At 32.4% G+C, this 27270-nt stretch overlaps 1 protein-coding gene and 1 long non-coding RNA gene across 2 annotated transcripts; one reads left to right on the forward strand and one right to left on the reverse strand.

The window, feature by feature from the left end:
* Positions 1-1475: 1475 nt before the first annotated feature.
* LOC139528603 (2-(3-amino-3-carboxypropyl)histidine synthase subunit 1-like) lies at positions 1476-27269 on the reverse strand. Its single transcript, XM_071324638.1, has 12 exons — positions 27080-27269; positions 25626-25705; positions 25000-25069; positions 24068-24131; positions 23020-23141; positions 21889-22043; positions 18202-18323; positions 5597-5665; positions 4700-4856; positions 4188-4288; positions 3142-3220; positions 1476-1765 (listed from the first exon to the last, which is right to left on the reverse strand). The coding sequence occupies exons 1-12, from the start codon at positions 27144-27146 to the stop codon at positions 1484-1486; spliced, it is 1368 nt and encodes a 455-aa protein (XP_071180739.1). The 5' UTR covers positions 27147-27269; the 3' UTR covers positions 1476-1483.
* On the forward strand, positions 15186-15980 carry LOC139528602 (uncharacterized). The gene is made up of 2 exons (XR_011665643.1): positions 15186-15259; positions 15614-15980. It is a non-coding gene; the product is annotated as an uncharacterized lncRNA (long non-coding RNA).
* Position 27270: the final 1 nt, after the last annotated feature.

Raw genomic sequence — 27270 nt, forward strand, 5'->3', positions numbered from 1 at the left:
ATTTAGCTGTTTTTTGACAGATTTTACCACGCTTAACAACCAAAAAATAGAGTGGCTGTTACCATGGCAACCACTCATATTTCCCCACTCAAAATTATTTTTTGAGCAGAATTCATTTATTGCTACTACTAGACCAATTATAGAAAAAATCTGAAACCATCATGTATCGCACTCTGCCTGGTTCTTACAAAGAGCTGTACTTAAAGTTTTGAGCAAACTTGATGAATATTTTTTTTCCAGATGCACCCACTTGGATAATTAATGCTTATGATACACTGCAACTACAAATGTACATAAATTTGTTCAATAAAATGTATTTATAAAATATTCAAAGACAAGAAATACAGACTTTCAAGGTGAAGACATCTGTAATTAGGAGTAAATTTTAACAGTAGAAATTTGCCACCTAGGTCTACAATCAAATTTCTAGCTAAAAGACCAGAAAAAACAAATGTTCTTTGCAAAATACATTACTTACAGCTGTCTTCCCTTTCACTTTTAATAAAAACATGGCTCACGCCAAACATTTCATTTGGGATCAAATATACATACCAAATATTTTATATCTATGAGTTACATTAGCTGATGCAATTAATAAGCCTACCGGTAATTGTAAATGTTTTACTTTAAATTGTGTCATCAGCAAGAACTTTGGACATCTTAAGGAGGCATATAGTTAATTCAAATATCTTTTATTAGAATAAATATGAATGTTGGAAGACTTTTTGCCGATTTCTTACTTACTGAGAGGAACACAACAGGTAACACTAATGGAGCAGGATATGTGTACACTTCTTGACCAACTTATATCACTAATGGAGCAGGATATGTGTACACTTCTTGACCAACTTATATCACTAATGGAGCAGGATATGTGTACACTTCTTGACCAACTTATATCACTAATGGAGCAGGATATGTGTACACTTCTTGACCAACTTATATCAACTTTTGTTTGAGATTGTGTTGCTCTGTCTATAGCTGTATATGTAGAATTTTGTCTGTTGTCTTGACTTTGTTATAAAATAATATAAAGGTTCTAGCTTGAAAACTGGACAAAGAGTCAGCTGAACAAACCATGTATCCTATTTGGGAATGAAAAACAGACAGAAGGACAGAAGAAATGAGACTGAAGAAGGAAGGGACAGAGGTATACCAATATACCTTTAATTCCAGTTGCAATTCTTTTTAATACTAGTTCTTGGACCTAAACAAGAAACTTCTATAGTTAAAGACTGTATTTTGCCTTCTTGATATCTTTAGATACTTTGTTGTTGAATTGCTGACTCAATAATATATACCCAAAATATTTCTTCTATACATTTTCTGTCAGATGATAAAGTTTTCAAAGTATTTTATATGTATGATTCCACATATCAAAAATTTATGAATCCACTTTACACAACAGCATGACTCAATATGAAATAAAATTTTGTCACTAAATAAACAAATATATATATATATATCTCCATACAAACATTTGCTAGCTTTTATTTTCAGTAACATTATTATCACAATTTAAAGTTGCAGAGTTATCTAACTTTCCTTGATTGTTACTATTACAACATTCAGAATTTTTTAAGCAACCAGATGTTTGTCCTTCAGTTTTTTCTTTTAGTTCTTTTTTGATAATAGTTCTTGGTTTTCTTTGTCTCTGGGGTCTATGGACCTCATTGTTAACAGTCCAAGCTCCTAGGCTATCATTTGCATAAAAGTCCATGGGGTATCTTGATTGCCACTGCACATGTTCCAATGCCACTGAAAGCTGAAAAAATATAAATTATTTATTAAGTATATGCTGTTGTGAGGTGGTGTCTGCTAAGGAGGAAATTTATTTTGCAATATACCAGTACATGTATTCACTTGATTTCTAAGGAGGTACTTATATTTACTCATGTATTATTAACATATATAGGTGATATGGCTATATGATAGCTTTTGTTTGGGGTCTCATTCACTATATTCCCAACTATCTTTTATTCATATTGATACATATAAAATCTACCACTACATCGACTGAGATACCATATTTATCCATTTGAGACAGTTAAATGTTCAAATTTAAAACATGAGACTTACCGAGCGTTTTAAATATTTGAAATTTAACTGTCGAGAGAGGATAAATATTGTTTTGCACGAGATTTGTTGATGAAATATGTTTCTCTTATGATTTTTAGATAATATGCAGACAATCATTATCCTTCTTTTCAAATGATCTGCAAAAATATGTGTTCTATGTTGCGTCATCAGGAATGGTTACCTTTTTTCATGACGTCACAATAGTTCATTCAGAGGAAAGCAAAAAAATTTGACGTCATAATCCAATTTTGACTAATGGAAAACTGAGATCAAAGGGAAAAAATATATAATCAACAGGTCAGGAAAAGGATAAATAAACGTATTTACACTTTTGGTATTTAGCTGAATCTTGCCTCCGAATGACCTTAGATCTACTCCGAATCACCTTTTGACGTCAAGCAACAGTCACTTTTAAATTGTGACGTCAAATATTTTAAATTATGATGTCAAAGTTTACGGGAACCTGTGTAATTTTACGTAATGGCGGACAAATTTACATACAAGTGTAAATACGTCTATTGTGCAAGAACTAGAGAAATATGTGTAAGATTCCAAAGAACAATTGGGATGATAATTATCGATATATCTGTACCTTTTAATGGTTGCAATTTTTGTGTTATCATTTTACAGCTATGATTAATTTTTGTTTGTTTCAGAACCATTGGACAGCAGCCACTTATCCTGTATTGTTATCTAAAAATGCTGTCCCGTATAACATCATTAAATGTTTGAATTGAATGTGAATAATTTGATTTATTCTTATACCAAACTCCTCTTGTTTGCAGGATAAATCTTTTTCTTTTGGCTACTGGAGAAATTATAGTAAAATTTAAAGCAGATCTGCAAGCTGAAGCATGAGCACACACTTTATCATGTGAGAAAATCGACCTTTGGCATAACAGCTACCATTGCATATTCTTCTGCCACACAATTGCAAATTAGTCATCACCAGAAAACTCTAGTGTGTCAAACCACATACTTAGGCACACCAGCTACCAAAACAATACCATCACATTTAAGTAGATCACACCATAATTTTTTTTTAAACTTTATCATATTTACCTCGTAGGGACTTAACAGAGGCTTTTCAAAGGCCATTCCCCAGTCAATTGAAAGTCTGGGACAAGCTACCTGAACCCATCTGAAAGCATAGAAAAACAGTAGTCTATTTCATAAAGTTTATAGTTTCTCTTATTTAAAAATATGACAATGAAATCATTGATTGGATTGGCTTCAATAAAATGTTTTATGATACAACACTGAAATACTAACTGATAAGACAAGATTTCAACAATAATGTGTCCATAGAACACGGTTGCACAACTTGCACAATCATTTTCCATGTTCAGTGGACGTGAAACTCTAATTTGGTATTAAAATCAGAAAGATTGTATCATTAAAATCATGTGTACTAAGTTTGAAGTTACTTGGACTACAACTTGATCAAAAACTAGACAAACAGACAAATAAACACACGAACTGACTCACAGATGGACAAACAAATGCACAGACTAATAAAAAACATAATGTAATGGTAGTGGGGCAAAAAAAAAACACATAAAAAATCCCCCATCCACCCAGTTTCAAAGTTAAACCTGCTTTTTAGTGGTACTGTGGATTCATTATTATTCTTTGGATACCTATTTTCGTGGATTTCGTGGGCACAGTTAAACCACGAAATTAAATATTCAACAAACGATAATTTTTCTATAGGTTTGTATGCAGACTTCAGCAAAACCACGAAATTAAATATCCACGAATATGCAAGTTTTTCTTAATCCACGAAAATTGGTACCCACGAAAATAAATGAATCCACAGTATGTAACAATTTGTCGAACAACAAATAAGTGAAATACTTTTTGGTATATCTTACCAATATAAAAAAATTTCATTGATTTATATAATTTGCATTTCATATCTAATCAATAAAAAATTTCATTTTGCATTGATAGTAAAAAGGATTTTGTAATTAAGATAAAGAAATAACCTGAGTTTAACATTTCACATGAATAGAGTATATTTTGATCATAATTAAGAGAACCATCTGGAATTTTTCTGTAATATGAGCATGTTCAGGATTTAATTTTATAATCAGAAGAATACTTACGCATCTACGTCAGTAAAAAGTTTTAGTTTGTCTGGGAAAATTTCAGATAACATCACTAAAACATATTCTCTCCCAGAATCTGTTATTTTCTGTTGTAAATGCTGAAATAAAAATACATATTTAATGTTTTATGCAATCAAATTTGTTTAAGATCCAAGAAAAAACAATCCTTTAATATAATTTTCATAACAATCCTACAAGAAATGTGTGTACAATGTAATTTGCTATATAATTCAAATTTTCAAGGGGCATAACTCTTTTAAAACAACTTGATGAGTATTGCTTTTCTAACTAGCTGATATAAACCTTTTAGTAAGAATTTTACAATTAATAGCACAATCAATTTAAACTTTAGAGCACAACAATGAAAGTTTTCCTTATAATTTATATTTTATATAAACTTGATCTCTACTGTTACCTTGTCAACTAATAAGTTAATTCAAGTTTTTGCCCTAATATTCATGTTATATTTTCCACTGGAAGTTAATCATTAATCTTTGTTTCATACTTACTTCAAATACTTTAGGAGATCCTTGTCTCCCAAGTGTTCCCAAAATGATACCAAACTTTTTAGCTTTAGAAGCTGTCTGTATTGCTTGCTGTCTTATTTGATGCATTTTGTCAATCTCATAGTACTCATGTGAGAAAACTTTACTGTAAGGGTCATATCTGTAACACATTAAATAATTTGAATCACCAAATTGTTAATTCAAAAGAAACATTGTAAATTCTTATCATGTGTTATCAATGATATTATGAAATTTATATTGAAAGATAAATAGTGACCAATCATCTATATTCCAGTTCATAGATGTGTATTTCCTCGAGTAAGTTTTTTTTATAAGGCTACACAGGCAAATATTGCTCACATGAATTTCACGTATAAGCTCGTTTGAGGTGAAATTGATGTGAACTTCACCTGAGATTCACATGAATTTAAATTCACGTGAAATTGATGTGAATGAAATTTGCGTGTAAATCAATAAAAAAAATTAAAAGAGAGTGTAAATGTTGTGCATAGTCTAGATAGCTAATTTTATGTTATAAATCTCTGGGGATAGCAAAACCTTTTTTCTAATGATTTCAACTTATGATGAGCAATTGAAATGACTGCAACAATATTGTTTATGTCAGTACAGGAGAATGGACTACAAGGCTGATGTTACCCTCAAAATAATATATGACAAATTGTCCATCTGGATGGTATTAACCGAGTAGTTTGTTTTTACATGATTAAGTTAAAATGGTAAATAATTGAACAAGTAAGGCCTTCTCAAGCAATTTATTTTTTTAAATCTTCCATCACTATTTTCTGTTGTAATCTAGCAAATAATTCAATTATGAACGCAGTCATTAACCAAAGAAATACAGTCAGAAACAATCTGACCTTGATGTATGTATAACTGTACCTGTATGCTTGGATATCAGGATTACCAATCATTATAGATTCCAAGTGGAATCTTCCATCACCAAGGTAACTGCAAATATAACATAATTATAATATCAAATACATATATTTATAGATTATCAGTGATCAACATACATGTCAAGTGACATGATATTCACGTGTAATACACGCTTTTTCAACGGTTTACACGCGAGGATTTTGTCACATGGCGTGTACACGCTTTTCACCACTTTACACGCAATTACACGTTTTTTCCTTCTTTTCATTTTTTCTTCAATCTTCAATCTTTGTCGTGATGACAGAGTAATCTCTCTTGTAAATTATCCTCTCTTGTAAAATAATTATCACAAATGTAGTTTCTCCTTTGTACTTATATATTGTAGGTGGCGCTTTAAAAATATTATAGAATTATTGTATGAAGTGAAATAAATTTAAAAAATGGTTTATTAGGTTATTGAAATGGCATGAAAAATTAAAAAATATAAAAAATTTAAAGAAATTTGTATCAAATTATCCACTAAAACGGTTTGTTTCCTCTATGTACTCCGCTAATAGTTGATTGATATTTTCTGCATTTGGCAAATTGATTGTTAATAAATTGTCTAGATCTGTTGGAATTTGTCCTGTTATGAAGTATATTTGATGAAATAATTTGTCTCTGGCATCTGAATACAGGTCACATTCAAAAAGGTAGTGTTGTACATTTTCTTTTTGTTTGCAGTGATGACAGGTTTCCGAGTTGATGTGCTGGTTTATTATAAATTGGTATGCATTTAATTTAGAATAACCTGTTCGTAAACTGTTGATTATGTTGTACATTTTTTTTGACGGGAAGTCTTTTTTAACTTTATCTTTAACTTCAGGATGAAATCTGAAATAGTGACGTCCAGTATCACTATTTTCCCATCTGCGTTGCCATTTTTTTGTAACAGAATTTCTAGCTGCTTTTTTTACATCTTGTTTTGTAAACACTATGTCATCACTGGCTAGCGTTTCTGCTTCTTTAGCAGCTTCTTTTGCCAAGGAGTCTGCCTCGTCATTTCCTTTTATGTTGGCATGTCCTGGTGTCCAGTTTAAGTTTATTAAAAATCCATGTTCGTTTAAATTTTTTATTTTCCCTTTGATTTCGTTAATGGTTTGATGATAGCTGTCACTTTTCCAATTGAGAGTTAAGATACCTAATGCTGTCTGACTTTTTTTTGGTCGTTAGTATCTGTATCTGTAATCGTAATTCTGCCAATCAAGGCACACCTCCATTCACACAGAGGAAAATGTCAATACGCAATATAACACAATACAACGCGCATCACTTCATATATTAAAATTTTCCGCCACCTCAAGAATTTATGTTACATACACAAAATAAAACGTAGAAAAAAAAAAAAAAACTTTGATAGAAATAAAACTAAAATGTTCTTTGAATACAAAAACAACTCATTCTGGGACCATGTGTGCCCGATATGTACTTGCAAGGCCAATCTTACTAAACTACACTATTAAGCAATTAGAAGTTAGATTTTCTACTGCCTTGCTTATCTATATTAGCTAATAAAGCATAGCGTTTGTTATGCATATTATAAAGCAACTGTCTACACAGGGGTTCCAAAATGTTACTGGTTTCCTCAAAAACAGCTCTGTTTACATTAATGTCTACATAACAGAACGGATTGATGATTAGTTGGATAAGATCAATTGGAAACGAAGTTGCAACTTTGGCTAGGATCAGGCTTCCATTATCTAAGATCTTTGACAAAAGTGGTATTCTTGTCTCTTCTAACTTTTCACACAATAGAATAAAATGTTCCACCGTTTCATCCGCTTTACCACAGAGTTTACAAGTTGGACTTATAAAGTTATTCTTTGAAAATGATGCCTTGTGGGTTTGTAGGATATAGTTCCCAGTTGAAATTTTAAGACGTACAGGAATTTTTCTGATGTCCTTTAGATTTGCATTAACTGATATAGCTAAAGGATCACAGGCACTTGTTTCTGTCAATGTGGGGTTTACTATCCATACCAGTACAAAAAAACACAAGGTAGCTAACGGAAATTTTCAATGTGTTCGCTTCAACCAATATTTTTTTAATTTCCCTTGATTTTTTCACAAATAAAAGTACACCAGTCTGTCGGTAATTGATTTATCTTTACAATGACACAACATTCACGTACCTTGAGAATACCCCTCAATCAGAATAACACACTTCAGATGAGAATTGTTGACCTTTTTCCAGACCATTGAATTTGTAAGGACTTAACTTCCGGTAAACTTAGGAAGTTAATATAACTGTGCAATCCCATTGGTTTAATTCATCTGGTTACCTGTTTATTTATACTAGTTACCAGTAACCAGAAAAATGTGACCAATGGGATTACACAGTTATATTAACTTCCTAAGTTTACCGGAAGTTAAGTCCTTACAAATTCAATGGTCTGGAAAAAGGTCAATAATTCTCATCTGAAGTGTGTTATTCTGTTTGAGGGGTATTCTCAAGGTACGTGAAAGTTGTGTCATTGTAAAGATAAATCAATTACCGACAGACTGGTGTACTTTTATTTGTAAAAAAATCAATGGAAATTAAAAAAATATTGGTTGAAGCAGAGACATGTATGTATTTATATGTCTCTGGTTGAAGCGAACACATTGAAAATTTCCGTTAGCTACCTTGTGTTTTTTTGTACTGGTATGGATAGTAAACCCCACATTGACAGAAACAAGTGCCTGTGTAAAGGATGTACAGATCCAATATTATATTTATGGTCCATAAATTTAAGAGTTGAGTAACCTTTTGATTCATCAGTAATTTTAGATGTCCAATAGTCATGAATTTTGGATTTAACTAGCTTTTTCCATTGGAATTTTGATAACGGATTGGTTAAATAAGCATATAAGTCATTAATTTCATATTTTAAACATAATTCCTTGACTTCAATAAACCAGCTGCAACTATTATGAGATTTTATCTGTAACTGTCTTTCGGCTAGCCGCCATTCAATTGAATCACAATTCGCTCTAGATATGTTTCCAAAAAGATTGATAGCTTTGACATGGATTTCAGCTTCTATAGGGAGTAAACCAGATAAAGTATAAACTGAAGAATCTGCTACGTTGGAATTTAAAGACAGAATTTGTTTGATCCATTTTTTATATTGAATAGATATATTATTTAGTATTTTTCCTTTAGGTAATAAAATTTCCAAACCATAAGTTAATATTGGCAGAATATATGTTCTTATCAATGCTATTGAAGTTTTACTATCTAGACCATTCTCTCCATGGAGGCCTGTACCCATTAAACTGTACATTGCTCTACGTGCTTTCTTTATATTTTCATTTACTGTCAATTCAGCAGAATTTTTGTCAGATTTTTGAATTCCTATGTGTGAGGCGTTCGAAACAATTGGCATGTTTTTTCCATTTAATTTCCAAAAACCATCTTCAATTTCATAAAATTTGCGGCATGTTTTTACTGGAATAATAACGCTTTTTGTAGGCTGGAATAAATACCCTTCTCTTTTGCTAAAATCCAAAGCAATGTTAATCATGGTTTGTAATTCTAAAAGGGTTGTTGGAGACAAGTGCTACATCGTCAGCACATGTAGGAGCACAACAATTTATGTTCCCTACTCTTCCACCAAGACCTGATGTACTTAAAATGTTAAGCAGAGGATTAATGTAGATTTTATATAAGTCAGCGCTGAATGCACCTCCTTGGCGGACCCCTTGATCAATAGTGAACATCTCTTTTGACATTATATTATTCCATTTGATAAGAGAAGATGCATTTACATATAGATTATTTAGTAATAGTATGGATTGTTCCGTGAAGTCTATCTGGAACATACAACGGATCAAATTAGCATGTACCACAACATCGAAAGCTGACTTGCCATCTAATAAGGCTATGTAGACTGGAAGTTTAAGGTCTTTGCTTTCCCTTTCAAATTCTTCTATAAAAAGTTCACAAATCAGTGGAGACGTGCCCTCAGTGAATCCTTTTTGAAGAGGGTTTTGTGAAATTATAATTTTTGGATTTTCTCTTTCTTTCAATATTTTTTCTATAATTTTTGAGTATGTTGGAGTTATAGTAATTCCTCTATAATTTTTGGCATTTTTTACATCCCCTTTATTTTTGAACACAGGAAATAAAGTTCCGATTTTCAGTAAATCCGGTATGTAGCCGAATTTAAAGCAGATATTCAACAGATGTTGTAAATGTTGTAATAAAGATTCGCTTCCATGGATAAAATGTTCAGCTGTTAAACCATAAAAATCCTCAGCTTTGTTTGTATTGAGTTTTGAGACAGCTCTTTTTATCTCTTCAGTAGAAATTTCCTGATGAATATATGTATCTTTACATTTGTTAATAATATGGGTAGCTTCTTTTTCAATTGAATTTAGATAAATAGTGTCAAAAGAGTTATTGTTGGACTTTTTTGCTAGGTCACCAAAATGTTTATTCCAGCCCTTCATTACATTTTCGGGAGATTGGAAAATTTCTTCATCAACAGTTAGTTCCTCAATAAAGCGTGAAAGTCTACCTCTTTGTTTTTTTATAAGGCTGTAGAAAAGTGCCGGATCGTTATACCCTGCATCAATGATTTTCTGCCGTTCTTGTATTCTCTGTAGTGCAGTTTCTATTCTGCATTGTTTACGAAGAGAGGAAGTTGTGATTTTCTTCTGAATAGTAAGAGGATGGTTGGGGTCAGGTGGACGACCATTTTGTTTCCACTGAAAGAATGCTATTTTTTTCTCTGATATTGCTTGAGAAATATTTTCAGTCATAATTTGTAATTTCTTCTTCCGTATCTTTTTTTTCTTTTTGGGAGCAACAGCCAAAGTAGCTTTAGTAAGAGTATGGTTGAGAGTCTGAAAAGCTTGATCCAGTTCATTAGGGTTCATTGGATCGACTTTTAATAGAGCTATGCCTTCTTCAACTAGAATTTTATATCTATCTCTATCTATATTGTTCCATTTGACCTTATGGTGGGTAGTCACCTGTGTTTGACTTACGGAATTAATGCAGGGAAATTCATATTTGAGTTGTAGTAGAATTGGAAGATGATCCGAGACGTTTGAAATAATGTCAGGTTTTTCAATATTTATTATGAAGTCTTTAAATTTCTCTTGGTAAAGTATATAATCAATTGCAGAAGATGATATGCCACTGGTATGTGTATAGGTAATTCCAACTTCTGTAGTAGACAAGTTATGGTCTGACATGAAATCAAGTATATAATTTTTTCTATTAGAGTTATTTTCTTTAAAAATATTTTCATTAAAATCTCCACCAATAATTATCTGGTGAGTGGTTTTATAAACCTCCATGATCTCATGTAATTGGTCAATACATTCATAAAGTTCATTTAGATGGTTATCTGACGATTTGCAAGGAAGATAAATAGAAATAAATAAAAGTTTCTGATTTCCAGACAACTCAATACACTGTATTCTCTCATTTCCAATTGGTAAAGTTGTAACAAGTTTGTCAAGATTCTTTTTCCACAATATAGCTACACCTCCATAGCCACGAGGCATATGAAGAGGTTGAATAGGATCATTAGAATCAACTGCTTTACCCGTTCCAGTAAAATCACTATGTAGTTCTTGTAATAGATTTAGTTGGCAGTCATATAGCCAGTGTTCTTGGAGAAGAAATATATCAATTTTGCTTTCCAACTCTTTAAATAGTGGACCACATGTCAATATGTTTTTGCAGTTAAAATCTATAATCCTCAGAGTAGAGTTGCTACGTACATCTTTATCTTTATTTACACAATGTACATTTATACAGTCATTTTTAAAATCTAAAACATCGTATTCAATAATTCCATCACTGCTTGTATTCATTTGTTCAGTAAGTAACGTGTCGATGTTTATGACAACATTTTGTGCCTTTCGAATTGGAACAGTTCCTTGTATAAAAAATCCTGCTCCGATTTGTCTTGTGAATAATATAGGGGTTGACCTATTCTTGAACCGTGAAGCATTGGAGAAGTTTTATCTTTCTCTTCTGGAGTGTTCGTTATAGAGGAAGACGAAGAATTATGAAATCTTGCAGTAGATGTTTTTTCTCTACAATTTGCCTCTGTATTACTAGCAGAATTAGCAGAAAGTTGAGTCGGAGTAAGTGAGATTAAATTAGAAAAACAAACATGATTTTCTGCAGAATGCCGATTATGAGAATGATGAAAGGTTTCTGGGGGGACGTTGTGGTAAGTCCCACCATTGCCCCACCAGTTACCTTGGGTATAATAATCTGGAGTACTTGTTTCCGGGTAGTAACTCTTGTGGATATTGTCCTGATAATTATTCCAGTTGTGAGAGTGTGGATAGCACGGATCATGACTATCAGTAGGGACGTTGTGGTAAGTCCCACCATTGCCCACTGATAATGTGATGTACTATTATAATTAGTGGCTGGAATATTGTAATCTCTGGAATAGTGAGTGTTGTATGGGTAGCTCGGAAAATGTGGATTTGCATAGACAATGTTGTGTTGGACGGAACTAGTTGGAGCACTATTGCGATAATTTGCATATTCAACGTTGTGTTGGACGGAGCTAGTTGGAGCACTATTGCCATGTGTAGATTTCTCTTGTAGAGGACTATCTGTATCCAAGGATTGGAGAAGACTAAGTTCCCGATCAACTTTTTTTAGGACGTACTCGGTTACTCTTTCATGTATACCTCTGATGAGATCTTCAGCTGGCTGTTTTTGTTTATGGTTGTCAGTTGTCTTACTATCCATGTGGCTTGATTCTTCACAGAGTTATCTAAACATTGATTTAGGGTTTTAAGAGATTGTTCTAGTTCTAGGTTTCTACTTTCTGCTTTGAATAGTCTATCTAAAATACTTGACTTGTCATTTGATTTGTCATTTAATATAGCTTCTTTAATCTTTAATTGTTCTTCTTTTTTCTTTAACTTTTGCTCTAGAAGTTTAAAGTCTTTGGCCGAAATTTCTTTACCCTGATCTTTTTTACTTGTTTCTTTTGAATTTGTAACATGATGATTGTGAGGCATAGGAATATCCGGAATGGAAGGATTGGCAGTTTTAGGTACTGCAGACGTGTTGGTACATGCTAATTCAATGTTGTTGTGATTACTCTTAGCTACATGGCTATTAGATTCAATAGATTTGCATGTGGTTTGAACAACAGTTTCTAGATCTGAAAAGGATGTTGATAAGTCTTTAGTATTGAGATTGGGTAACTGTGTGTTGAGACAATCCGAATGGTTTGAAGATTTTGTAGATAATGGATGTCCATCTTGAGATTGATCAATAATGTCCTGTACCAAGATAGAATTTGTAGAGGTATGGAGTTTGTAAACTGTTTCTAATGTATTTGAACTGGACCTCTGATCTAACAAGCCAGCACAAGTGTAACAGGAATTTGTATTGGTATCAAGACAGCTGTTATGACATACTAAATTGCACTCTGGACAGATATTTTCTGTATCATTTAGGGCTTCATCACATACAGAGCATTGTATAAGGTTCTCCTCTATAAGTATGGCTCTTGCACTAGTAATATGTCTTACTTCTGACTGGATGCTATTTCCATATGTTTTTAGATGTGTTTCAGGACTAGTAGTACAAGTTATATGGGATTGGTGGTACTTTAACACAGAAGGGACGTTGTGGTAAGTCCCACCATTGCCCCTCTGTGTGTCAAGTATATTTACCTTTGTACTGTCACAACTTTTACATTGATATGTTTTATCATTCTTTTCGATGGAGGAAATATCTTCTACAGACAACTTGTCACATTTATAATGAACCCAGTGATTGTTATGACACAATACTGCCCTAGATTTGCAGTTCCTATTGCACTTAATACAATGTTCCTCATTTGAACTTTTTGTAGATTTGTTCTCAGGTAAGCCAGGATTCGGTGTTGCTGATTTTTTAAGACAATCTAGTGCCTCAATTAATTTTGATGCTAGGTTTTTATTCAGGAGGTCAGTGTTTATATTTGCACCATTGATTTGCGTATTAGACATGATCTTGTGTATGTGTTCAATATCTCTATAGAACAATTTGTCCACATTTTTCCCATTGATTAGTAAGTTGCATTTTGTTAGGTATGCATTGATTGTGTAACTATCAGTTGGATTGTCAAAAATATGGTAGGTATATTGAACATTATTTCCTCCTTTGTCTGTTGCTATGGTTTTGCGGTAATCATGAAAGAAGGATCGTTAAAATATTGCTCCAGAGCATATATGAACAGTTCAAAAGATATGGTGTCCATTTTGATAGTAACGCCACCGCCAGTATAGACATACTCTATTACAGATCTTTTAGTACTTTCAAGCTTTTTCTTCAGTGATTTTTCTATATTGAGAGTGTAGTTATTGTTGTAACTATTTTGAGCAAGTGCATGTACACTAACCAAGTTGGTTTTCTGTATGTTATCAACTTTATACGGTTGGATATTCATCATGAAAATTCTAAATACTTATGATGTAAATGGTAAGAAAGTTGCAATATTCAATATAAATATTATATGTCCATCAAAATATTTATTGCGATTACTGTAAGGACGTTGTGGTAAGCCCCACCATTGCCTTATACAGTTTTATAATAAAAGTGGAATATAAATTTGTTGTATATTAAAATTTAAAAGAACTAAATTATCTATAATAATATATTTTTTTTTTTTTCTTTTTTCTTTTACCAACAGTCCAATTTAATTCTGTGAGCTAATTTACGAAGCCATACTCTGGCTAACGCACTTTTTGGATGAATGCCATCAAGGTATAAGTTAAAATTGTACAAGTCTCTACCATGCCTGTGTGTGTTTTTCGAGTTACAGGAAATTGGATGATATATGTCGGCTGAGAAGCTTGGAGATCTTGACGAGTGATCGTTGTTTAAGGCTCTTATCTGGTCATTTACAACTAGAATTTGCTTGATTAATGTATTGTCGTCTGCTTTAAATCTGTTGGGATCAGGGTGATCATGAAGACGGTTCCAAATGTATATAGAAAATATAGGGATTTCTAGAAATGTGACTTTACATCCAGGATATTCAGCTAGAAGGGTTGCAAATTCTTTTAAATTGTTTATAAGTTGTGATGCTGCTTCCTCAGGGTTATGTTTTAATGTGATAATCTTATCACAACGACTATAATCTGTGAAGTCGCATGTACCTAGCCACACGTACAGGGAAATATTATCGAGATGTCCAATTTTAGACGCTAAGTTGTCTTTTAGCCAAGCAAGACCGCTTGTTGAAGTTTGACCTGACTTAAACCACCATTTGATATCTATCTCGGGAGACAGTTTACATTCACTTTGTAAATATCTTGCTTTGCTGTCGGACAACACAACTGGTACAAGTCTAGACGGACCAATAGGCGGATTGAAAGTTTTTTTGAGATATTTTTCTAGCTTATGTTCAGTCATTTGTGTTTCAATTTAGTACAATATTTGCCAGGTACTAATGTTCTTCCGTATACCCTAGTAGACAGTTGCTTTTCCTTATAATTTTAAAAGCTTAATAAATAATGACAGCTGGAAGCACTAGTGAAGAAGCAGAGTCATGTGATATCGCTATTCTCTGGTTTTTTCCTTATTCGGCGATAAATACCGAAAAATTCGAAGTAATTGTTTGGCTGCCATATTGTTTATTTTTCTATATGGACAAACAGTAAAAGGTAAGTAGTTTGACATTAGTTTTAATGATTTTGTGACTTTCTTTCAAATTCACTTTATAGGGGAAATGTGCACAGAAAGAGGTCACTTTCAGGGCCTGTACCGTCGTCTAAAGTGCTGATTGTTAAGCCAAAACGATGTGTACGGCAAGATTCAAGATTTATAAATTATATTTTGGAGTTCGAGTTTAAATGATCGAGTGACAAGTTACGCATAATTTGTGCATTCTATGTTGCAATGATAAAAAAAACAATACACGTGAGAGGAGAAATACAATGTAGCTATTTGAATAGGCATTTAAAATGTTTATCTAATGGAAATCAAATTTATAAAACATTTTTCTTTTTCAATTTCAGTTTCAAATCTAGCCAACACAGCAACAGATTTCTACAGGCCATGGGGATAAAAATATCACAGAACTGTTGGATCAGCTCTCATAGTACCAGCTTTCTTCTAATGAACTACCCAGTTTTAACCAGGCAATAGTAATGGGAGCAATGGCAGAGATCATAGATGACATTTTACATTCAATGCCAAAAAAAACAACATTATGACATTCTTTCAAATCTTGATGAAGCTAATTCAGTCAAATATCAATTCCTACTGTGGGAGAGCCTTTTCAATTATAAAGAAATTGACACTGAATTCTGATCAGAACTTGACTATGTTACATTTGTATTGTGTGCTGTTATCAAATAAATGTAACTAAACTTGAAACTGGCAGTTGTTTTGAATATGTGCCTAGTGGTGGTGCTTTAAAAGCAACATAACAGACAACTGTTTAATACAATAAAAGTTCACAGTAGAATATATATTGTTTTTTTATATTCACAAATTTGTATGAAATTATGAACATTACCACATTCATATTAACAAGTCCGCATCTACGTCACGTGTTTTCACACGCTTTTTTACATATCATGTCATGTCATGACATGATTTCCCATTGTCAGAGGTTGACATGTATGGTGATCAAAGGCAATCGGGTTGAGATGAACAATGATAATCTTTTTATCGCTATTTTACCAATAACGACATTGTCAATTTCATGTCAATTTCCATTAGTAACGCCACGTGCATGCTTAGTTTCTAGCGATAATTTTCCATCTCAAGCGAGTACCATGATATGAAAAATTATTACAAAAAAGATCAAATGAAAAATGCACAAAATAGCGATAATACTTATCTTAAGTCTGTTGAATATCATATTCCAACATTCATATTTATTCTAATAAAAGATATTTGAATTAACTATATGCCTCCTTAAGATGTCCAAAGTTCTTGCTGATGACACAATTTAAAGTAAAACATTTACAATTAGGCTTATTACAGTTCTTCTATAAAAGCATGCAAAACAAAACATTGATCAACATGCTTGCTATGTTTGCTTGGTTGTTTGCAAACAATAGGTAGGTGGAGTATCAGTTCCATCGTGTAACCTACTGACACACCATATTATATGGTGTGTCAGTAGGTTACACGATGGAACTGAATGTTTCATAAAGACAAAATATACCTTATAAAAGTAGAATGAATATAACAGATTGATGATTGATATAAACCAGGTGTAAACTTAAAGAGTTTCTTCATTTGGAACCCTTGATGCAAACTTCCTTGTAAGCGGTCACCCTATTTCTTGGAAAAGGTGAAAAACAAGTCTTAAGTGTAGTGTACTTGTGGACATATAGGAAAATAAAAACATATGCAAATGATTCTGGAATCTTTCTTCACAGAAATAGAGAATTCAGATTGAAAAAATTGAAATCATTTTGTTTTTTTACCTCAAGCTCGGCTCTCAAGTGGAAAATATTTGCGATAATCTGTTTTCTTTTCTTGTGGTAAAAGGAAATTAATAAACACATAAGTACAAATTCTTAGGTAAAAACACTTTTTTTAAATTAACAAAATGTGCAATTTCTTTTGTTTAATGGTCTATCTTAGTTAAAGTTTATGTATCAAATGAAAAATTAAGAGATGCACACGACTGATTTCTTTTAAAGCTATATCTTACATACATGATGGCTGTTGTATCTGGTGAAAGTTTAGGAGATGTACCACCCAGTATTTTTTTCCAGGGGACAGAGGTTTGGACTGAGGTATAGATGTAAAACCCAGTATTTCTCCAGGGGACAGAGGTTTGGACTGAGGTATAGATGTACAACCCAGTATTTCCCCAGGGGACAGAGGTTTGGACTGAGGTATAGGAGATGTACAACCCAGTATTTCTCCAGGGGACAGAGGTTTGGACTGAGGTATAGATGTACAACCCAGTATTTCTCCTGGGGACAGAGGTTTGGACTGAGGTGTAGTTATCTTGTATAGCCACTGTATAAACATTAATTTTCGTGGGGTTAAAATTTTGTGGTTTTGTATCCAAAAGTAAGTTCGTAGGGATTAATTTTCGTGGTTTTTAAGTTTAGAAAAAAATGATATAAATGTCACTTTATCATTGACAAAACTCAATAAAACTGGTCTGAATTTTTACGGTTGGGAAAAATCAATAATTGCATTTCATAGTAACAGTGAGCACTAATCAAGGGTTGTAACCTGCACACGCTAATTGCTTTTTACACACCTTTGATGTTTTATCCAAGGACAATGATTGTGTAATAAATGTATCATGACATAAATTGACAGTTATTGATGATTATCAATTACTGTACAAACAAAGGATAAGGCTTATCATCTGACTTAAAGAAAACCTTTAAGAAAACCTTTGAATATCTATGTCTAATCAATTAATCTATCTATTTCATTGTCTGCATTTATGTTCATCAATTATACATGATATAATGTCAATAGGATTTAGTCAGATCATAAAATAATGTAAATCTACAGTTAAATTTTCGTTGGGGTTTTAATTTCATGGTTATTTCCTATCCTCGAAATAAACAAAATTATATCCCCCACGAAAATTTCTGATTTTACAGTATATCTTACTTACATGATGGCTGTTGTATCTGGTGTAAGTTTAGGAGATGTACAACCCAGTATTTCTCCAGGGGACAGAGGTTTGGACTGAGGTATAGTAATGGTGAAATCTTCTCTCAAAACACCAGCTGAGGACTACAATAAATAAATATTAAACCAGATGCTCCACAGGGCACAGCTTTATACGACCGCAGAGGTTGAACCGTGAACGGTTGGGGCAAGTATGGACACAACATTCAAGCTGGATACAGCTCTGAATTTGGATTGTGATTTTAAATAGTTGTCACACCATAGGTTTCTGACACAGAATGAATGTGGTCAGTCTGCCTAAGAATCAGACAGTGGTGAAAACATGACCAAAAAACCCCACTCAATTTGATATTGATTTTAGTTCATAATATGTAGCTATGCACAAAAATGACATTCATTTCTGTTTTCTGCTCTGGTAATAGAAGATACAATTTGGTTGAAATGCACTCGAAATTAACGAATAAGGGGAGATAATTCTGTAATTTGCTATCATTCTAACCAATTTTCTAGCCAAGTTATTTGATATTACCAGACACACACAAACGAAAGACTAATACTTTTTAAATCAGGATGATGGTTAGTATTAAATAGCATGATTAGCTCGGTGGGTTTTTTCTTATCATGTTTTTAATTTTTACCTAAATTGCCTGATTCTTACAAAGACTGGCACTTAATAGTAACTTCTAAAACCAGATGCTCCGCAGGGCGCAGCTATATACGACTGCAGAGGTTGAACCCTGAACAGTTGGGGCAAGTATGGACACAACATTTAAGCTGGATTCAGCTCTAAATCTGGATTGTGATTAAATAGATGACCCAGCATAGGTTTCTGACACTTAAAATATTTTTTTTGACTTTGAGCAATTCACTATGCTGTTGAATATGAATCCTCTCAAAATAATGTTTGAAGAAATTTTCTTTTTGTTTGTGAAATCTGAAATGAGAAAAATTTAACCCCCCCCCCCCCCCCCCCCATTTTTTTCACATCCCCCTTTCCCTTTTTCCAAAACTGATCTCAATTCAAATTCTTAATGGAGTTTGCAACAATAACTACTCATTTAAATACATCATAAAATATTAAAATGTAAAATAAATCACTGAATGGTAAAGATTGTTTTAATTTATCAGTTGGTAGTAAAAGTGAATATACATTGTATATTGTATAAAACAATGATTTAAATTGATTCAACTACTATTCTGGACAAAGAAAGATAACTCCAATTGAAAATTTCTTGCTATTGCACAATATTGTGCAATTAGATATTTCTTGCTATTGTGCAATACTGTGCAATTGAAAATATTTGCTATTGGACAATACTGTGCAATTGAAGATTTCTTGCTATTGCGCAATACTGTGCAATTGAAAATTGCTTGCTATTACACAATACTGTGCAATTGAAGATTTCTTGCTATTGCTGAATACTGTGCAATTGAAAATTTCTTGCTATTGCACAATACTTAATATAATAATTTTGGATCCTGATTTGGACCAACTTGAAAACTGGGCCCATAATCAAAAATCTAAGTATGTGTTTAGGTTCAGCAGATCAAAAAAGCCCAAGAATTCAATTTTTGTTAAAATCAAACTTAGTTTAATTTTGGACACTTTGGACTGTAATTTAGACCAATTTGAAAACAGGACCAAAAATTAAGAATCTACATACACAGTTAGATTTGGCATATCAAAGAACCCCAATTATTCAATTTTTGATGAAATCAAACAAAGTTTAATTTTGGACCCCGATTTGGACCAACTTGAAAACTGGGCCAATAATCAAAAATCTAAGTACATTTTTAGATTCAGCATATCTAAGAACCCCAAGGATTCAATTTTTGTTAAAATCAAACTACGTTTAATTTTGGACCCTTTGAACCTTAATGTAGACAAATTTGAAAACGGGACCAAAAATTAAGAATCTACATACACAGTTAGATTCGGCATATCAAAGAACCCCAATTATTCAATTTTTGATGAAATCTTTTGGACCCTTTGAGCCCCTTATTCCTAAACTGTTGGGACCAAACCTCCCAAAATCAAACCCAACCTGCCTTTTATGTTCATAAACCTTGTATATAAAATTCATAGATTTCTATTTACTAATACTAAAGTTATGGTGCGAAAACCAAGAATAATGCTTATTTGGACCCCTTTTTGGCCCCTAATTCCTAAACTGTTGAGACCAAAATTCCCAAAATTAACCCCAACCTTCCTTTTGTGTTCATAAACCTTGTGTCAAAATTTCATAGATTTCAATTTACTTAAACTAAAGTTACAGTGCGAAAACCAAGAAAATGCTTATTTGGGCCCTTTTTGGCCCCTAATTCCTAAAATATTGGGACCAAAACTCCCAAAATCAATCCCAACCATCCTTTTGTGGTCATAAACCTTGTGTTAAAATTTCATAGATTTCTATTCACTTTTACTAAAGTTAGAGTGCGAAAACTAAAAGTATTCGGACGACAAAACAAGACAACGACGACGCCAACGTGATAGCAATATACGACGAAAAATTAAAATTTTTGCGGTCGTATAAAAATAATGTGGAATGTTATAAAGGGACACAGATGATGCCCCTGCTAGCATATAACTTTATAAAGGGACATAATTCAATAACTGTAAAAGTGAAGCTGCCAAAAAATGAACTTAAACTGAGTTTAGAGGTAATAAGCATTATATACACATTTCATTGACAAACTTAAGTTAAGAGAACAGAAACGAAAAAATTCTTCAATTTTTCCACTTGTAAAGGGGCATAACCCTAGAATGGTAATCAAAGTGCTTGTAATCACTGAGTGGTAATTGGTTATGTTGATTCAACTATTATTTTGGACAAAGAAAGATAACTCCAATTTTCAAGAAAATTTCATAAAGCATTGGTGTTAGGTGATTCAACAACCATTCTGAAAAAAGAAAGATAACTCCAATTTATTGTCTTGAAACTACAAAAATGCTTGTTTTTGGACCTTTTTTGGCCCTTTATTCCTAGACTGTTTGCCCCATAACCCTTAAAATATATCGCAACCTTCTACTTATGGTATTAAACATTGTGGTACATTTCAGAACAATTGAAATACTTATACACAACTTATTGTTTTGCAATAGATAAATGCTTGTTTTGGGCCCCTTTGGTCCCCTTTTTCCTCAACCTTAAGGACCATAACCCCCAAAATCATTCCCAAACTTCCTTTTGTGGTTATAAACATTGTGTTAAAATTTTATTGATTTCTATTTACTTATACTAAAGTTATTATCCGGAAACCATCTGTTTTCAGACGACGCTGATGACGCTGACACGCTGACAATGCTGAAGAACGTCAGGATACAAATATACAAAAAAAATTTGCGGTCGTATGAAAATAATTCAAGAGCATGTCTCAAGTCAGGAGCCTGTAATTCAGTGGTTGTAGTTTGTTTCTGTGCTACATATTTGTTTTCATTCATTTTTTGTACATACATTAGGTTGTTAGTTTTCTCGTTTAAATTGTTAAACATTGTCATTTCGGGGTCTTTTAAAGCTGACTATGTATTATGGGCTTTGCTCATTGTTGAAGGCCGTACAGTGACCTATTTAAGTGTCATTTGGTCTCTTGGTCTCTTGTGGAGATGTGTCTCATTGGCAATCCTACCACATCCTCTTTTTTATACAAACCGTAACTTATAGAACAGTACCTGTAGTGCAGCCACAAACTGGATAGTGCTGACAAGTGCTAGATGGTCTCCTGGTTTAAAGTTATGTTTCAGTGTGTCCATAAAATGCATCATGTCGATAGCTATATCAACAAATACATACAGCATCTGTATACCTTCTGTTCTGTCTATAGGTACTACAAATATAAGTATAAGCATGATAAGAAACAAGAATGTGTCCATAGTACACAGATGTCCCTATCGCATTATCATTTTCTGTGTTCAATGGACCATTAAAATTAGAAAGATCATATCATAGGGAACATGTGTACTAAGTTTAAGTTGATTGGACTTCAACTTCATCAAAAACTACCTTGACAAAAAACTTTAACCAAAAACTTTAACCTGAAACTTGCACTATCATTTTCTGTGTTCAATGGACCGTGAAATTGGAGTAAAAACTCTAATTTGACATTAAAATTAGAAAGATCATATCATAGGGAAGATGTATAATCAGTTTCAAGTTGATTGGACTTCAACTTCATCAAAAACTACCTTGACCAAAATCTTTAACCTGAAGCAGGACAGATGGATGAACGGATGGAAAAACAGATGGGAATGGACAGAAGGACACACAGACCAGAAAACATAATGCCCTCTACTATCTAGGGGAAGCATAAAAACAAAAATGAGTCCCCAGTACACAGATGCCCCATCCGCACTATCATTTTCTATCTTCAGTGGACCATGAAAATCGTGGAAAATTTTAAATTTGGCATTAAGGTGCCAATTTTTACTCCATGTTGAAAGTCTCACTGATTTGCTTTGTTATAATTTTGTTTAGGTATTACAATTGGTTCCATTTACTAACCATGAATTTGTGATAGATTTGTATTTGCTTAACATTAAGTGGTACTAATCATGAAATTTAAGATAACTAGTACCTTATCAATTGATGAAAATTCATGGTACAATAATCTAAATTACTGTAAATAAGTACTAAAATGATATATCTTGCTAATGTTAACAGTTTAACTTTTAATTCTTTTTGTTGCGATTTTGAATATTTTTGAATACGCTTTCTCAGTTTTTTTAGAAAAATCTAACCACAATAACACCCCAATCAAAGCATTACCATTAATTATTCATATCTAATGCTTTTAGACAACTTACTGAGACAGCTGTGACCGTAATGTACCATCAGATCACAACCAAGAGCTTTAGCAGTGTAGTCATCAACACAACAGGCTCCATAGGTAACATCACCCATGATCAATGTATCTGCATCTGTAAATCTGTAGCCAAATGATTAAGTGATCTATATTACACAGTTTTATTCTATAGGAGTGAGTACATTAAATAAAATGTGTACCATGTGCTGTGATTCTACAAATATTACCATTACAAAATATGTGAATACAATTGTTTAGCAGTTCAGTATTTATCATATTCATTTAGCATGCGTAAACTATAGGTTAGAGAAAGCAAATTTTGATTAAACTAAAACTAAAAGGGTCTGAAACAGTATACATATTTTCACATTTTAGCATATGCATACCCGTAGCCAGGGGGTTGGGACAAACCCCCCCCCCTTGAAAACAAATAATGACTGTTAAAGTCAATGTTCTGTTCGAATTGTGACTGTTAAAGTCAAGTTTTTGAGGCCAAATAACCCCCTTTGGAAATTCCTGGCTACGGGCCTGATATGCACCTATTTCACAAATTAAGTATTGCTTAAATGCATTTGTATATATCTTATTTTGCTTAATCTAAAATTTTGTATTTGTACATTTGAATTAATGAATAATGAAAATTTTCATAAAGTCATGAAAGTCTTTTATAGCTATAACATATATACATTAATAATAAAACTGGCTGCTTACTAAAAAATGAATATACAATCGTCTGATATGTAAATGTATTCTTTAAATTGGTTGAAAACTTTACAATTGTCATTTGATAGCTATAGAGTATATATAGTTATTAAACAGTTTTTACCCTTTAATGGCCCTCTGATGTTTTCTGCTTTAAGTCGGGCTGTTGTCTTTTTGACATATTCACCATTTCATATCTACATTTTATTCACATGCACTTAAGTAAACTGTATAATTGTATTGGTGTTTTCACAAAAAATGTACCTACAGCAAACAACATGAAAAAATTTAGGCACATAAAAAAAGTACACATACAGTTATCCCTAAAAGTCTGAGATAACACTTACTCTTCTATAATATCTGCTATAACACAGGCGAATACAAGTAGACCTTCTGGAAACTGTAGGGCAACTGAAAAACAGAATATGGTATGGATTTTATCTCTTTATTTTGGAAAACTAAGTACAGTTGTTAATGTATATGTCATTTGGTTTCTGGAGGACAGTTGTCTCATTGGTTATTATACCACATCTTCTTATTTTTATATAAATCAGATTCGTTTTCCTTCTGCTTAGATAAAGTAGACAACTTTTGATTTTTTTTTTTAGATAAGGTAAACAATTTTATCATTTGATTGAAACATCTAAGATTATTTTTTTTATTCTAATCTCCATTTACAATGATTTATGTATTTTGATATTATAGTCTCCAACATTTGAAATAGTTTAAATTATCTCCCTTAGAGAAAAAGAAAAATTTTTTTTTTAGTTTTAAGCTTGTTTGAGTTGTACACTGGCTTCAATCTTTCTATCTTTTTCAAAATAACCTTTTGCAAATGTTTTACACCTTCTTGAAATGATTTATCAAGTGTTTCAATACCATTTCTTGACAAAACAAAATTTTAAAAGATTCCTTCCAACATGTCCAAGTAAGCATTTGTTTTTCAGTTATTTCACTACAAACATTGTATTACAAGACATTTTAAATATCCTGTGTTGGAAAAGGCTTTTCCACAAACATTGGCAATAATGTATATAATGCTATCATTTATTCAGTACATGTAAACTGTAAACCAACTAATTTTTTTGAGCATTTTATTTTTCATGACTTTTGCGAGTAGAAAATAATGTGAATATCGAAAACTTTATATCATCCTTATTAATCTACATCAAGTTAATTTGAGTATCACAAAATTAAATCACTGTGAAATTGTCTAGAAAGGGATGAACATAAATTATCAGCAAAATTAAGTTGGTTTACAATACAATAAATGTCATACCTCTTTTTGCTTCTATCATCTTGATCTTCCATATTGTTTTACAGATTTCAAAGTTGTAGTTATCTGGAAGCTGCAACGTAAACAATAAGAATGAAGTATGCATATATTGCTTTTATTGATACTGGAAAAACTTACACATTATTAAAAAGAGCTTGCAAGTTTAAACCAAAATCATTTGAATATATTATCCAGTAAATAACAGCATTCAAATCATACATGTAAATAACGGCATAATTGAGATTGAATTGTGTCCCATTGTATTTATTAGAATGTTGTCAAGGGCAGTAAGCACAGTAAAGTATTTTGAAAAATAAATGTTGGGAAAAAAATTCTTACCACATCTCCTTTTTTCACATTTAAGATACTGACAAAATACAATTAGCATTTTTTTTTTTACAATGTATTCAAAAATGTTTTTATTTTATCCTTACTTCAAAGCAATAATAATGAGGAAAAAAAATATTATAAAAAGTTAGTGAAAGATGATAAAAATTGTGCTTTAGACTGCCCTGCGATTTATTTGCACATGTCTCAAATCAACTTTTGATGAAAGAGTCAGATTTGCTAGCAAAAAAATAAAACAGTATAAAAATGCTGTTTTATCTAAAGAATTACATGTAGTATACCTTTCCTACTGCAAGTTTTAATTTGGGATCATTTAATATTTCATCTGGAATCTGATTCAGAATTTTCTTTGGTCCACCACCTGAAAATAATTATATTGTGTATTATCATTGCATGGTTGGAATAGGGATAGGCCAAAAATAAAATGTAAGTTGTTTGATGTTGCCTAACTACCCACCTAAAAAATTAAAGCAGCCTACTAAAATAGCGTTAATTTTGATGACAAGAAATTAATTCAATTTTATTTTTCTGCTCCAGCATGTCTAACATTGTTTCTTGTGTAAAACCAGCTGAAAAAGTAAAATAACAAAAATACCGAACTCTAAGGAAAATTTGTAACAAAAAAGTTTGTATCTCTATTGCACCCAAAAAATATTTAAAAATCTATTCCTTCCTACCCAACTAGGGTATGCAAAGTTAATAAAAGATTTGCTTAAGGGTAACCTCACCCATTCGTCGGTACATAGATGTTAGAAGATGTAGTACATTTATAAGTGCCAATGAGAAAACTCTCCATCCAAGTCACAATTTGTAAAATGTAAACCATTATAGGTCGAAGTATATTTTCAATTGGGAGCCTTGGCTAACACATAACAATAAATGTCTTTTGTCTATTGTCCTGATCCAACATCCTTTATAACATTATAAACAATAATGCATGTGGCTCATTGTGTGTTATGCTGTCTTGAATCAAAACACATCAAGTACGTTGCCGTACATGATAAGTGCCGAAACGCAGATCATAAGTCTATTCCCCATTCTACATGTGATACTTGACTGTAGACTGGGATCCCGCTATATATAATCACCTTGTTCTATAAATATGAAATATGTAATATGCATATTGATTTAGACAGGCAAACCTGAAGTCTAACTTGACTGGTCATAATTTGTACATATAAACCATGTTATCAGGTTATAGGCCAGTTCCGGGATACATTTTTCAAACGAATCTGTTATGTGACTTCCATCACCATGTGACAAAAATGTATGCATAGAAATTTCCAACACATGTTGAGCAAACGAGTGAAAAAGTTTTATTTTATACTGCACAAAATATTTGGGAAATTTAAATCTAAAAGGATGGTCACCCTCCCTCAGTCATACAACAATCATGATTATGTACTTACGGAACATTAATTATTTCTATACTTAGTTACCCTACAGAATGAAGATTATGAAAGTGCTGGAAACTTTTAATAGGGCAGGGATACAGGGGCGCCTTCTTTCTGGTAAATGACATCATAAAGGCGTGCGAAATTGACAATATTTTGAAAGACATGATTCCAGAAATGACCTATCAGTTCAAATTATTTACATTATATTACAAATTTTTATCATAATGCTAATTTGGTACCCATGGTTGTTTTTTTTACTGTAATTATGCTAATTATATATTGGTAAAACAGTGTACATCAACAGAGGGCAAACATACATTATCTAAAACTGTTTTTACCAGAGAAAACTTTCCTCTCTTGCTTTGCAACAACTATGCTGGCTGTTGTCTGGGTTTTAGTTTCCATCAAGGGGAGACAATTCCTAAACTCTAAGAGCGAAAGAACGGGAACAGATCCGATATTTTGTGTACGGCTAGTGTCTAAAAATCATCAGTCATTCAACGAAAAAAAGTTAAAGTACAATTAGAAT

The sequence above is a fragment of the Mytilus edulis genome, chromosome 6 (assembly GCF_963676685.1).
Source record: "Mytilus edulis chromosome 6, xbMytEdul2.2, whole genome shotgun sequence".
NCBI classification, from domain to species: domain Eukaryota; kingdom Metazoa; phylum Mollusca; class Bivalvia; order Mytilida; family Mytilidae; genus Mytilus; species Mytilus edulis.